This window comes from Lissotriton vulgaris, chromosome 2_1 (assembly GCF_964263255.1).
Source record: "Lissotriton vulgaris chromosome 2_1, aLisVul1.2, whole genome shotgun sequence".
NCBI classification, from domain to species: domain Eukaryota; kingdom Metazoa; phylum Chordata; class Amphibia; order Caudata; family Salamandridae; genus Lissotriton; species Lissotriton vulgaris.
The window spans coordinates 1,813,257,381-1,813,272,096 of NC_141687.1; the positions used below are offsets into that span (position 1 = coordinate 1,813,257,381).

At 40.6% G+C, this 14,716-nt stretch overlaps 1 protein-coding gene across 1 annotated transcript in view; it reads right to left on the reverse strand.

The window, feature by feature from the left end:
• The window catches only part of FAH (fumarylacetoacetate hydrolase), a 150,557-nt gene that overhangs the window by 74,175 nt on the left and 61,666 nt on the right, over positions 1–14,716 (reverse strand). The window contains exon 5 of the mRNA XM_086957886.1: positions 4,182–4,272. Within this exon, the coding sequence (XP_086814012.1) occupies positions 4,182–4,272 (91 nt within the window). The remainder of the gene's footprint in view (positions 1–4,181; positions 4,273–14,716) is intronic.

The following is a 14,716-nucleotide window of genomic DNA, read 5'->3' on the forward strand; positions in this document are numbered from 1 at the left end:
CAGGACTATTAAGGACCAGACAGTCAAGAGACAATTTCTTTTTAGATAAAATGCTAGAGGAAGCAGGCTCTCAAATTTTTTTCTTTTTAAAAATTGCAAAGCTGCCTAAGAAAACAAGATATAAGACATTACTAGTGTACTCCTCAAGATTACGGCTTTCATATAAAAAATGTGGCTCAGATGGTTCTAGTTATTTGAAATTATTAGAATGTGGTAAAATGGGACTTAAGATATCTCAGAATCATCTGCTACAATGGGAATCAGCTGGTTTTTGTGAAATAAGACACTTATTTTCTCAACATAAGGTAATTAGCTGGCAAACAGTTGTAGATAGAGCATATCCTAGGCGGCTTATGTTCTTTGATTATTTACAACTGGTTTAACTGATAAGAAAAGAGATAGGAGGTTCTGATACCTTACCCAATGCCTTGTTAACAGCTTTATACGGGGAAAAACATAAGGGTATAGGATTCTGGTATAAAAGGCTACTCCCTCCAGGACCTCCTCAGGTAATTCTTAAACATCTAGATAAAATAAGCCTCACGACACAGTGCGTTTTGTCAGATAAAGACTGGGAAGTAATATGTCAGCTAGGAAATAACGCACTCCGGGCAGCTAATTATAAACGAATGTCCTTTCTCTCCCGCTGGATGGTGTATTACACCCCGGAGGCCTTGCAGAGAATATTCCCCGATTATGAGAATAAATGCTTTAGATGCAAAACCAATGGTCAGGGCGGCTGGCATCATATTTTTTTCTGCTGTCCAAAGCTAGAATCTTTTTGGAAGGGGATTTTCACTGACATGGAACTGGCAACTGGGAAAACACTGCTACCTGAAGCAGAAGTGGCCCTTTTTGGCATTTGTAAAGATAGGAATAGGTTTAATAATTCAGAAGAAGCATTTATTTTTATTTCTACTATTGTAGCACGGTCCATGATTTTACAAAATTGGAAATCTGAGGTAATCCCATGTCAATTAAAATGGGTCAATAAAATGAAAAGAACATGCAATTTTGAGAGAGCTTATGCAGGCAGGGTGGGTGTGATCACAAGATTTGAAAGGAATTGGAAATATTTAGAGAAGTTGGAATCTATAAAAGGAAATTGATATTTTACTATTGTTTTACACTAGCTGCTATTACACTTTTTGCACTTTATTCTGCTATTATGCACTTTACTGCAGCAGCACTTTAATAATTACAACAATAACTTTGCTGCTTTAATTGGTGGGTTTTGTATTTTATTATACCAAGATTTTAATGAACCATCCAGTATTACCGATGTATATTTTTGCACTGTCACTTTAGAATAATATCTTTATTATATTGGATGTTTCTGTACTTTAAACTAGTATGGCTATAGGAACTATAATAGAAATTAGAAATTTGAATGTTTTATCTTAGCCTTCCTTGTATATTGTCAATTTTGCACGTTCTTGCAATAGCACTTTAATATTGCTATAACATTTTTGCAGTTACAAATTAGCAGCTCATTATACTTGTTTTTGTTCTTGTTTTTGATAAATCATATAACAATTTCGTTATTTTTTATTATTTTTTCATTAGTGGTTGTTATATTGGTTAACCTTCTATGCTTCTGCTTTAGCACTTTAAAGAAAGGTAAAGATACCCTTGTTGTGTTAATTTGCTTTGTCTGTGTACAACATAACAAGAACCTTGACGTATTGGATTAATGCTTTCCTTACACCATTTTGCACTAGTACTTTAAGGTTGACTTATTTAGTTGTTCGTTATTAGGAATGTATATGCTTGGTTTGTCTCTTGTATACTGTATGGAATTTTATCTAAAGTCGAAGAATCAAATGTACCAATGTCTTCCTACTGTCTTGTTCAATAAAAAAATAAAAAAATAAAAAAAGAGTTTGACTCTTAAGTTGAAAGAAAGGGATCCAAGGCTTTAATGTTAAGAATGGCTACTTGCAAGTCAAATCTGTGCCATACACTTTGTTAACACACACTACAGAGGTTGACAGTTTGAGACAGAACAATTCCCTTAACAACAACTGGCTCATTTGTCATTTTGTGACTAATATCTTGAAGTACCTGAAGATCAAGCAGCAGAGTGTACCATTTGGAGAAGAGCATGATCTTCACAATAAGTGGTTATAAAATGTTATAACCACTATATACTTGCAGGGTCATCTGCATGGAAGCTAAACTCTACATTTAGGATTCATTGACCACAATTAATGGTTACTGTGCCTGCTAATTCAATGTAGTTTGCAATCAAATTGGTGATCTTCCTTGGGGGCAGAAGGGTGGGCGTGTGACTGAGTTAGCAGAATAAAACTGATTGCTTTAGTTGAAGAAGCGTGACACAGACAGGGGAAAGTATCAGGAAGAACATTAACAGGAGTTACCTTAAACTCTTGTCAGAAACTATCACTACTTCTTCTCCATTTCTATCTAATCAAACACATGGATTTATTTTACTTCTTTCAGGTATAGCAATATGAAGATCCGGTCAGATAACTTAATCTTAAGAAACAAATCCAACTGCACCTCTGCATTAAACATAAAATTCCCCAAATGTGGTAATGACTGAACAAAATAACGGATATGAATATGATTAATGTAATTAAAACATGTTTGTTAAATATATGGTCAGAGAGAAAACATTGTAAAAGGAGGTTAAAATGTGGGCACTACGGCTAGGGGGGCTCGTGGAGAAAAAGCAAATTGCTGTACATTGGGTCCTTCTTTAAGTCCCTGGGTTAGAGGGCTGGAAAAAAGATTTACTAGGGTGGGCTTTAGCTGATGAACAATATTTAAAACAGTCTTGAGGGGCTTATAAAGTAACAGAAGACCTTGCTGAATGGACATATCTCTGGCCCTCCAGATAATAGACCACAATGAGGGAGGTGAAGACGAATAAACTTTATGTATTGCCCGAAGAGGGATCAGGGGGAAATGCCTTGGTGAATGTGGCTCTGTCACTAGGATAAAAACATTCCCTGGATAGGAATTGTACTGTGTAAACAGAAATGTGTTGATGTCGATGCTGTGTACTCAATAAGTTAATAAAACAATGTTTTTAAAATCTAAAATTCCAGAGCAATGGTTGGACAAACATCTTACATTTAACACTCCACAACTGAGCGTCAAGTTGCCTTGGTTAAAGATTCGGTCTTTCACTATCTCTGAAGATCTAACAGGTGATCAGTGCCGCCATCAAATTAGCAGGGAGAAAAAGGATGCTGGTAGCGTAGTTTCATATTAATTAATGAATGGAGTTCAGCAACCGTATAAACTCAATCGCTAACTGTAGGTTAATAGTTTCAGTGCCACCACTACAGTTGTGGGTGCAGAGGGGGCCGCTGCACTGTGTATGCTTTGAAGGTAGTGACAGTGGACATCTTGGAAAAGAAGACCAACAAGAATAAGTGAATACAAATTTCACCACGGAACAAGGGAACAATCGAAAAGTTAAAGAAGGGTAATTTGAAATACTGTATCAGTAGCCCGTACAAAGCAAATCTGAGTTAATTAAAACACAAGAAAAATATATCAAATTAAAGCAGCATATTCAAAGGATTACATTCTAAAACATAACACCATAAAATCGCATGCACATAATAACATCAAAATGATTGCTCAGGTACGAGCTCTACAATTTAAAATAGCTTTGTTTCCAGTAAACAATAGTTTTCAAATGACCTAGAAAGAAAGTAAATCCTAACAAGGCCTTCTGCATCACATGTTAACGGCGGCACAAGGCTTAGCTTACCATGTACAATAGTCAAACAGGGCACTCTATCACAGGTCTTTGGATGCAAGTGACTTTGAGCATCTCAAATTTCCCTGTTAACGGAAGCACCAGACATACATCTCAAAAATATGGGGCGCTCTAGGAAATTCAATTTTTGGTTATGAAATCTTGCGTCTCAGCGGTTGTTGATGGACAGTAGGATCATGCATCACAGTTTATGAGGAGGCATGTAATCGGAAGTTCTGGCACATCCCATAGATGACTGGCAGTCTATGGAGTTCTGTTGTGTTACACTTAATAGTGGCTGCAAGCGATGGGGTCTGCTGTGTCAACTAATCATGTTACACAATGTTCAGAACTTCTTGTGTACCAGAGTAATCTACCTTGGTGAAAAAGGGTAGTAGGCTTCAGATGATCTCTTATCAGGGTAGCAGAGGTGATCTTTACTCACCAGTTGGGCATCAACGCATTTTCTTTCCCCCTAAACATGATGCCAACGTTTGTCGCGTGGTCCCGGGAGGAATAGAAGTCTGTGTAGTCTCCTGAGAACAAAGCAGCAATAGAAAAAGTCTGACTTGAGATAGTATACAAAACCATTAATACAATGAGGGCAACACGATCTAGGAGGACCTACCATCACACAGAACAAGGAATCCTGAGAGAACGTGCACCAAAACCCTATGCTCCGACACTCTACCCAGAAACAAAATGTGGGCCTGAGTCACCCATCATGCTGCAGATTATAGGGAGGTTCTGCCTGTTGGGAAAAGAGGACGCTGCTATTCTGCAATTATTTGCTCATCTATAACAGTGAGCTTCTTGGACAAAGGTTCTTGAAGAAGATGAGGAATCTGTGGTCCAAGTGACCACATGTTATCCAAGGACATTCACAGCTCCTGGGTAGCACTTATCACAAGTTTGCTGATTTTTAGTGCAGGGATACCAGTACCCAGATTATTTGATTCCAGCTGGTATGCCTGCAACCAAATCTGGCAGTTGTGTTTTGTTCACAGAATGAGGTATAACCACATGGACACGACTCGGATTCCCCGAATTGATACATTCCGTGTAAAGTAAACAGATCACTGTTGTCATAAATAAAGTCCCGAAGAAGGTGGCCTTATTGAAATTCATCCACCGAAATGCTGCGCCGACAACCCTATGCTTATAGTATTTTGTATACTTTGATATTTACAGGTTTTGAAATATCTGATTATTTTAATTGTGATATTGATGAGATAATGTGTTTTAAATAAAAGTACATTGATGTGAAAATGTGCTTCTGGATATATCAAGAAATCATCTTTGTGATCGAGCACCAGAAATGGTCAGATTTAGATTTTAGAATGAACTTTGTTTTAAAAATTTGTTATACTGCTTTTAGAATAAAAAGTTACACTTTTACACATAAATTGGTTCAGTTATTTGGGACTTTGTGGGAAAGGTACGAACAAGGGATTGTTTGGTGTGCAAGAATACAGAGTCATGTGGGCGATATCCGTTATTCACAGGCTGCCAAGAGCTGAATATTTCAAGTGAATCCTAGCGTATCTATACTTTTAGAGCATGATGAAAAAAAATCTATTTTGCAGCTGGAAAGTCTGCAGTTAGCAAAAAGTCACAGGGTTTGCGAATGCAAAATGGCTTTTTCTCATGTACTGTAAGAAAGTGAATTATTATTTGGGGTGGGTGACTGCCTACATCAAGGAATGATAGCAGTACTTGTATGGGTGAACCCTCAAAGTCACTAAATTAACCCAAGTTAAACTCCATGATAGCTACGACACGGAGTAGATGGGCTTAAAATAGGGCAATGTATAAACAATTGTTGCATTACCAAAACAGTAATAAAGTTAAAATACAAAACAATAAAACGTCCCAAACTGAACTATAAACACAGAGTAACATTTAATAAACAAAATGATACCAAAATAACAAAAATCCAATAAGGGTAACCAGAGATATGAATTTTAAACACTTAATTAAAAATAGTACCAAATAAGCACTATATGACGATAAGTCTATGGGAAAGGTAGATCGGGACTTAGGCGCAATTTCAGGTCAACCGCGAAGGAGCCCAGGTCAGGTACAAGGGCATAGTTTCCATTGGTGCAGCGCCACTGCAAGAGGCCCATTGAACCCTGGTTATTACTGTATTATTTAATTCAGACAACAACCAGGGAGGGCATTTCCTTCCTTGCAGTAGGGTCCATGACACACTGGTTAAGCCACTGGTCAGATACACAAACTGGATAGGTCCCGGTGAAAGTCTGGAAATACAAAAGTTTGAGAAAAATTTACAAGTTCCACTTCAAAAAAATACTTTATCACTTTTTGGGGCAAGCTGTTGAGTTTTTTTTCCAAGTCCCGAGTCAAAATAGGACTTTGTCACTTTTTGACAAGAAAAATCCCCAGCGTGCGGGACCCAGCTGAAATTGTGAGTACTGCTGTGGAATTGCAGGCCTGATACCCAAAGAAAATTGGTCTCTCTGGAGCTTAGGCGATTGCTCACAGAAAATGTTCTAAGACTCTACACAGAATGGAACTTTTTGGGACATGCAGCGATCCTTGAGTGGAACACAGCTGAAATTCAATGTGATGCTGTGGAACTGCCAGTCAGATCCTTTTTTTGTGGGTCTCACTGAAGCTTTAGAGGAAACGTTTTCAAAAGTTAACAAACATTCTTATGATACCCAAATAACCACATGAGTACATTTCTAAGGCCACAGGACCTCGGGGGAAGGCACTTGGAGACTCTCTGAGTGTCAGGCAGAGGCCAACAGCAAAGTCTAATCCAGGTCCAGTTGCCAATGGGTGTGAGGACACCCGTCACATTTTTGTGTATGTCTAGGAGCAGGCTGATGTAAAAGGACCATGTAACATAATGTGTTAGATTAGATATGAATCTCAAAAGATTCACTCAGGTTGCTTGTTGGTGTTTAACAATTTGTGGCTGGAGGCGAGCTCAGTCTTGAGGCCCCATAGCCTTTTTCCAGGGTTTATGTGTATTGATGTGAGTTACAGCCTGACCAGTGACATTTCTTTTGGGCCTAACAACTGAGGGGACATGCCATTTCTAATGTCACACAAGTTACACTCTTAAATTTGATGTACACTTCCTTGTGGACAGCAAGGTGTGCTTAGGGATGACTTATTTAATATTTAAAAACAGGTTTTCTATCAGTTACAAGAGTGTTTTGACAGGTCTGCACAAGAGGGTTCAATCTGCTACTGCCAGGCTACATAGGGTAAGCCTCAAGCCATATTTTCACTGCCACTGAAGTTGATGGCACATTAGATGCTACAGTCCACATGTGGCATTTAACTTTCAATTACAGGGGTGTTTGATCTACACAAAATACTATGGCTTTTTAGGAAAGTTAATTGTGCTAATCAAGGTTAAGTTAATTTCAACATGTTTAAAGGAGGAACACAAGCACTTAACTCAAGTTTAGCAGAGATAAAGTGCACAGAAGTCCAGCAAAAAGAGGGTCCAGATATAGGCAAATAAATCTATAGTGACTGCACTGAAAAAGGCACAATTTTATATATACACTAAACCCATTTTGCTATTCAGTATTACATTACTGCATTGCAAAATGGCTTAGAAACCCATAACGAATCATTTGGAATTGGCGTGTTTGGGCCATCCCTTCCAAACAGCGATTCCTCAAGATCTGATTGGACTTTGGTCGTTAAACATTGACATTTTAACGACACCTAAAAGAAGGTACTAACTTATTCACAATTTCACATTCAGACCACTTCCCCTTCGTGAATATTAAACAAAAAAAGTCTGCTGAGGAGTAGGAAGTGGTGCAAGGGAGTACTGCCAACTCTCAATCAAACAAACAACCCCCCCCCCCTTTTTTTTTTTTAAACAAAATGCAGCCCTGTTTACTTAAAGGAAACTGGCCTGCTTAAAAAAAATGTCTTTATTTAAAATGCTACCAAATACATTGGTGATCTGCTGACCCCAGCAGGTCACAATCTCTGTAATGGAAGGCAAATGTAGTGAGTCGTAATTAACGTCCTACCTCATGAATATTGATGAAATAGGTTGGACTGCGACACACTAATATTTGGAATTTTGTGAACCAACTTATTAGTACATGGGTCAGTTTGTAAAATTCCTTTCCATTTGCAAAAAGTTTGTGTACAATTTGTGGCTACTTTTTGTGAATAGCAATTGTCTACATCTAGTCACCGGATGGTCTAAAGTGGTTATCGTTATGGTCAATGCATTTTATTTTATAGAGTTTTATATAGAGCAAACTTGACCAAAATCGGGTATCAGAGCGCTTTACATAGCACCAGTTGCATTACATGAGGACACATTTATTTTTATTGAGCACAGGGAGATTAAATGATTTGCCAAGAATCACAGGATGTTCAGCTTCATTGCAGAGACTCGAACCCAGTTCCCCAGATTCGAGGTCGACCGCCATAGCCGTTAGGCAAACTACTCTCTGCATACAGTATGACATCGTTTGAGGATAATTTTTTCAACATTTCCTCATTGTTGTCTTTTTGACCATATCAAGCACAGTCCAATGAAGTAGATTTTTTTGTATCCAAGGTCTAGACAGTGGTGAACTGGGGGGCTGCGAGTACTTTAAATTCTGGTGCAAAAGTTGTGTTGGCAGATTCTTCTTTATTAGTTTTGTCTACACACAATTCTTCACATGGACAAATAGAACTCAAACAAAATTTTTGTTTTTAAGTAGAACAAAAAATGCTTTCGCAGATCGAAAACTCCAATTGGAAAAAAATGGTCACCTTAATGGTTTGGTGGCAAACCATATATTTGGGGTGACTCTGGAGGCTGCAGGTTTCAAATAGATCTTAAGTTTCTTTGGGTGACTGGTTGAAATCCTGTAAATGCCCTTACCAGGACATTTTTGAAGCCGCGATTCTATCAAGGCAAACATTGCTTTTTGTATTTCATATTTCATGGACTATGGGAAGTGCCAGTTCTCCGGTATTAATTTTTTAAGTCCTTGTCAATGGGACAAAATATTGTGGCACTCCTGCTCTTCTTTTCTCAAGAGGGTTTTAAGTGTAAATCAAGCCCTTTGCAAGAATCTTAATTCGTTTTTTAGGGTATTCTCGGTTTAGAATTGTGTTTGTAAGTATTTCAGAATAGTCTACTTTGTTTGTGCGGTTTGATCTAACTTTTGGAAATTGCCCATAAGACAGGCTGCCTTCGAGTCCTCTGGGGTCAAACCTTTCATAGAAGAAGGTTGATTTGGTCAATTGATTTTGTGAATAATGTAGTTATGAGAATTTCTTATTCTGCTTTAACCCATATATCCACAAAGTTTGTGTCTTCGTTACTCAACATGTTAAAACTAATGTGTGGAGATCATGCATTCACCCAGAGAAAGATTTCATTCAGGTACAGAACACATCCTCAATTTACCTACACTTTACCGCTATAATCTTCTTGAATGGATCACTTCCATAACTATCTTTTCTTCATATTCTACCATAAAAAGTATGCATGGCCCCCAGCACACATCTAATGACAGTTCATTTTACCTGGTGGAAAAATTCTCAATTGAATGCAAACAAGTTCTGTTTTGATGCTATCTTTCCCAATGTTAAAATGAATTTCGCACAAATTCTTTGCGGCCTACTTCTTCCTTTTACATAGAGTTCAAGGCTTCCGTCATATTGTTGGTTTGTATATGGAGAGATGACATCTAGTGTGTCAAGGATATGTGAAATAACGAATAACATGGCTTCAATCTTCTTGCTGAAATTCGTTGCGACTTACAAGGATGAAAGGCACACTGCAGAAAAGGTTTTAAGAACATATCAACATGTTTTGAGATGTAGTCAAGTAAGGAGTCACATCCAGAAACCATGGGTCTTCCTGTTAGGTTCTCTATATTTTTAAGGCCCTTTGGCAACTGAAACAGAACTGGAGTTTGTAGATCTGTTTTCTTAAGACACTAACGTTCCTTTTCAATTTCCCACTTCAGCAAACCAATCTAAATAATACGCTCTCTACTTTTCTTTATTAAAACACAGAGCACACCTGTACTAGTACCAGGGCGACCCCACAATTTCCGACAGGTGGGAAACGTCAACAAGTGTTACTGGGAGTGGGAAAGACACACAAAATCAACAAAGGAGCACCTGTGGAACTTTTTTCTTTTTTTGTCATCATTTGCCACAATGGTTTTGTTTCCATGATGAAGTCGAGTGGTATGCGAGCGGGGTGCTGTCTCAGCAGATAATTAGCTGGTAGGGTTCAGCCTTAACTTTCGATACTTAACCCTCAGCTCCTCCTTCTCAACCGACTTTATTTCACCAAACGAAAACCAACCATTAAAGGAGTGGATATTTCCACCATGATATCTGGCCCTGGAGTACCTGTGGAACTTGTTGAAATGACAGTCAAGTGCTGGAGTCCATGCCTCTAAACTCCCTTGCATGTCAAAGAAAGGGACATTAAAACAATGATTACAGTAGTCTCTGGATTATAAATGAGTGCACAGACCGGTGTTAGAATTATCAAACAAACCAACTTTGTGTATACAATTGTCAACCTTTATGCTTCTCAGTTGTGCTCTCCATTGTATGTTCACCAGGCACAATATTTTGCTGGCTGGTGGTTCTTCCCTTTTCTCTCATTCTTACACAACTGATTAACACAAGAAAAGTTTGATGAATGACTATTTGACCCATGCAACATTTTGTGGTCAAGAACTCCGATTATTTAAGACAACCTGGTTTATTATGAAAAGATACATTAATCGAATGCTTTCAATAGGATTAGTTACTTACCTGTAATCCTAGTTCTCTTCCAGGGGTATCCTCATCAAAGTCATAAGCATTAGAATATTCCCGCCCATGCGCGGGACCCCGGAAACACTATATTATATGTGCCCCACATATATATATATATATACATATATATATATATATATATATATAAATAAATAATATATATATAAAAACAAGCATTAGCAGCCAAATCACATTAGAGCTGAAATTTGCTGTGAAGAATTTCCACCATACATGTATAATAAGCATTAGAAACATGAGAAACAACACCAAAGATTGTTTAGAAATTGTTTTAATGCTCAGAAAGCAGTAGAAATTCTCATAACTCACTGGAAGCATAGGAAGCTCCCAGGCTGCATTGCAAACACACAGTCTAAAAAGACTGAAAAGCTAACCTGTAGCTGAATAGCAATAAACTGACACCGTGCCTTTAAGGCACTCATGACCCTCTGTATCCCATCATGCCCCATCGTCGAAATCCCCTCCGCCGACGTCAACCGGCTGCTATTGCTTTTTTTATATATATATATTATATATTATATATATATATATATATATATATATTGCCAAACTCCCACCAACGCAGGAAATGGAGTCGCACACCAGCGGATTGCCAAACAGGTAGTTTTATTCACTTTGCGGGGCGTTCTCCTGACGCGTTTCGTCCACCATTGGACTTTTTCAAAGGAACCCCTTTACACCATTGCTGCTGCCAAACCACAGGTGATTGCCACAGTTGCATTTATTGACCCCCAGTGGTCAAGACCTCCAATGGTCTGTCGTCATGTTGCAAGGCATGCTGGATCCTGTAGTTTTGGTAGTAGTAGTTTCTCTGCCCTCCATTAGGCGGTGTTAATTTAAAAGTGTCTGTTGGTTCCGCATTGCTGTAGGCGAACCCTTTTCAGTCCGCTTCCAGAGTCAAACCGATGCCGGTCATCGGTGGCAACCGCTTTCCCTTACGTGTGTCACGACCAAGAAGAGGTGGTTCAAGTCGGGAAAGCCTCTGGCGCGCTTGCTGACTGTGCGTCCTCCCGCGGCAGAACCACGCCGCCAAACATTGCCAAACTCCCACCAACGCAGGAAATGGAGTCGCACACCAGCGGATTGCCAAACAGGTAGTTTTATTCACTTTGCGGGGCGTTCTCCTGACGCGTTTCGTCCACCATTGGACTTTTTCAAAGGAACCCCTTTACACCATTGCTGCTGCCAAACCACAGGTGATTGCCACAGTTGCATTTATTGACCCCCAGTGGTCAAGACCTCCAATGGTCTGTCGTCATGTTGCAAGGCATGCTGGATCCTGTAGTTTTGGTAGTAGTAGTTTCTCTGCCCTCCATTAGGCGGTGTTAATTTAAAAGTGTCTGTTGGTTCCGCATTGCTGTAGGCGAACCCTTTTCAGTCCGCTTCCAGAGTCAAACCGATGCCGGTCATCGGTGGCAACCGCTTTCCCTTACGTGTGTCACGACCAAGAAGAGGTGGTTCAAGTCGGGAAAGCCTCTGGCGCGCTTGCTGACTGTGCGTCCTCCCGCGGCAGAACCACGCCGCCAAACATTGCCAAACTCCCACCAACGCAGGAAATGGAGTCGCACACCAGCGGATTGCCAAACAGGTAGTTTTATTCACTTTGCGGGGCGTTCTCCTGACGCGTTTCGTCCACCATTGGACTTTTTCAAAGGAACCCCTTTACACCATTGCTGCTGCCAAACCACAGGTGATTGCCACAGTTGCATTTATTGACCCCCAGTGGTCAAGACCTCCAATGGTCTGTCGTCATGTTGCAAGGCATGCTGGATCCTGTAGTTTTGGTAGTAGTAGTTTCTCTGCCCTCCATTAGGCGGTGTTAATTTAAAAGTGTCTGTTGGTTCCGCATTGCTGTAGGCGAACCCTTTTCAGTCCGCTTCCAGAGTCAAACCGATGCCGGTCATCGGTGGCAACCGCTTTCCCTTACGTGTGTCACGACCAAGAAGAGGTGGTTCAAGTCGGGAAAGCCTCTGGCGCGCTTGCTGACTGTGCGTCCTCCCGCGGCAGAACCACGCCGCCAAACATTGCCAAACTCCCACCAACGCAGGAAATGGAGTCGCACACCAGCGGATTGCCAAACAGGTAGTTTTATTCACTTTGCGGGGCGTTCTCCTGACGCGTTTCGTCCACCATTGGACTTTTTCAAAGGAACCCCTTTACACCATTGCTGCTGCCAAACCACAGGTGATTGCCACAGTTGCATTTATTGACCCCCAGTGGTCAAGACCTCCAATGGTCTGTCGTCATGTTGCAAGGCATGCTGGATCCTGTAGTTTTGGTAGTAGTAGTTTCTCTGCCCTCCATTAGGCGGTGTTAATTTAAAAGTGTCTGTTGGTTCCGCATTGCTGTAGGCGAACCCTTTTCAGTCCGCTTCCAGAGTCAAACCGATGCCGGTCATCGGTGGCAACCGCTTTCCCTTACGTGTGTCACGACCAAGAAGAGGTGGTTCAAGTCGGGAAAGCCTCTGGCGCGCTTGCTGACTGTGCGTCCTCCCGCGGCAGAACCACGCCGCCAAACATTGCCAAACTCCCACCAACGCAGGAAATGGAGTCGCACACCAGCGGATTGCCAAACAGGTAGTTTTATTCACTTTGCGGGGCGTTCTCCTGACGCGTTTCGTCCACCATTGGACTTTTTCAAAGGAACCCCTTTACACCATTGCTGCTGCCAAACCACAGGTGATTGCCACAGTTGCATTTATTGACCCCCAGTGGTCAAGACCTCCAATGGTCTGTCGTCATGTTGCAAGGCATGCTGGATCCTGTAGTTTTGGTAGTAGTAGTTTCTCTGCCCTCCATTAGGCGGTGTTAATTTAAAAGTGTCTGTTGGTTCCGCATTGCTGTAGGCGAACCCTTTTCAGTCCGCTTCCAGAGTCAAACCGATGCCGGTCATCGGTGGCAACCGCTTTCCCTTACGTGTGTCACGACCAAGAAGAGGTGGTTCAAGTCGGGAAAGCCTCTGGCGCGCTTGCTGACTGTGCGTCCTCCCGCGGCAGAACCACGCCGCCAAACATTGCCAAACTCCCACCAACGCAGGAAATGGAGTCGCACACCAGCGGATTGCCAAACAGGTAGTTTTATTCACTTTGCGGGGCGTTCTCCTGACGCGTTTCGTCCACCATTGGACTTTTTCAAAGGAACCCCTTTTCACTGGTGATCTTCCTCTTGAAGCCCTGTGAGCCAGGCCATAAATTCGAATCCTCTCCCTGTCTTTGAGAGTTCTTCCTGACAGGTGCTCACAATGTGGACAAGTGCCTGGATCATGATCTTCAGGCAGACATAGGATACAGACGTCGTGGTTGTCTGATTTTGCCTTCTTGTTGCCACAAGAAGGACATTTATCAAAGAGTGAAGGCATTCTCAGAGGAAAATGTTCACTAAACTGACTGAAACAAGCAGTATCTTACTTGACTAGATGTTAAATGTCGAAGTAAGAGTAAAAGTTGTCAAAAATGAAGTATTTTTCTGTCAAAAACCAGAAAAATAGTAGCGCTGTGTAACCAGGGTCCTTCTCTGAAGGAGCCGGAAAGAACAACGGACCTAACTGTCACCCCTGGGGCATGATGGGATACAGAGGGTCATGAGTGCCTTAAAGGCACAGTGTCAGTTTATTGCTATTCAGCTACAGGTTAGCTTTTCAGTCTTTTTAAGACTGTGTGTTTGCAATGCAGCCTGGGAGCTTCCTATGCTTCCAGTGAGTTATGAGAATTTCTACTGCTTTCTGAGCATTAAAACAATTTCTAAACAATCTTTGGTGTTGTTTCTCATGTTTCTAATGCTTATTATACATGTATGGTGGAAATTCTTCACAGCATATTTCAGCTCGAATGTGATTTGGCTGCTATTGCTTTTTTTATATATATATATTATATATTATATATATATATATATATATATATATATATATATATATATGTGGGGCACATATAATATAGTGTTTCCGGGGTCCCGCGCATGGGCGGGAATATTCTAATGCTTATGACTATTGATGAGGATCCCCTGGAAGAGAACTGTGTGGTATTATATAACTACTGTTCGTAAAGGTGGTGCTATGGATTAAAACATTGTACCTTGTTAAAATCATCGTTTAACTCACTAAACTTTGGGGGTTCACTTTATATGCTACTTTTTTACAACAAAGGAAACGTACCAAAAGTGGGGAGGGAACACG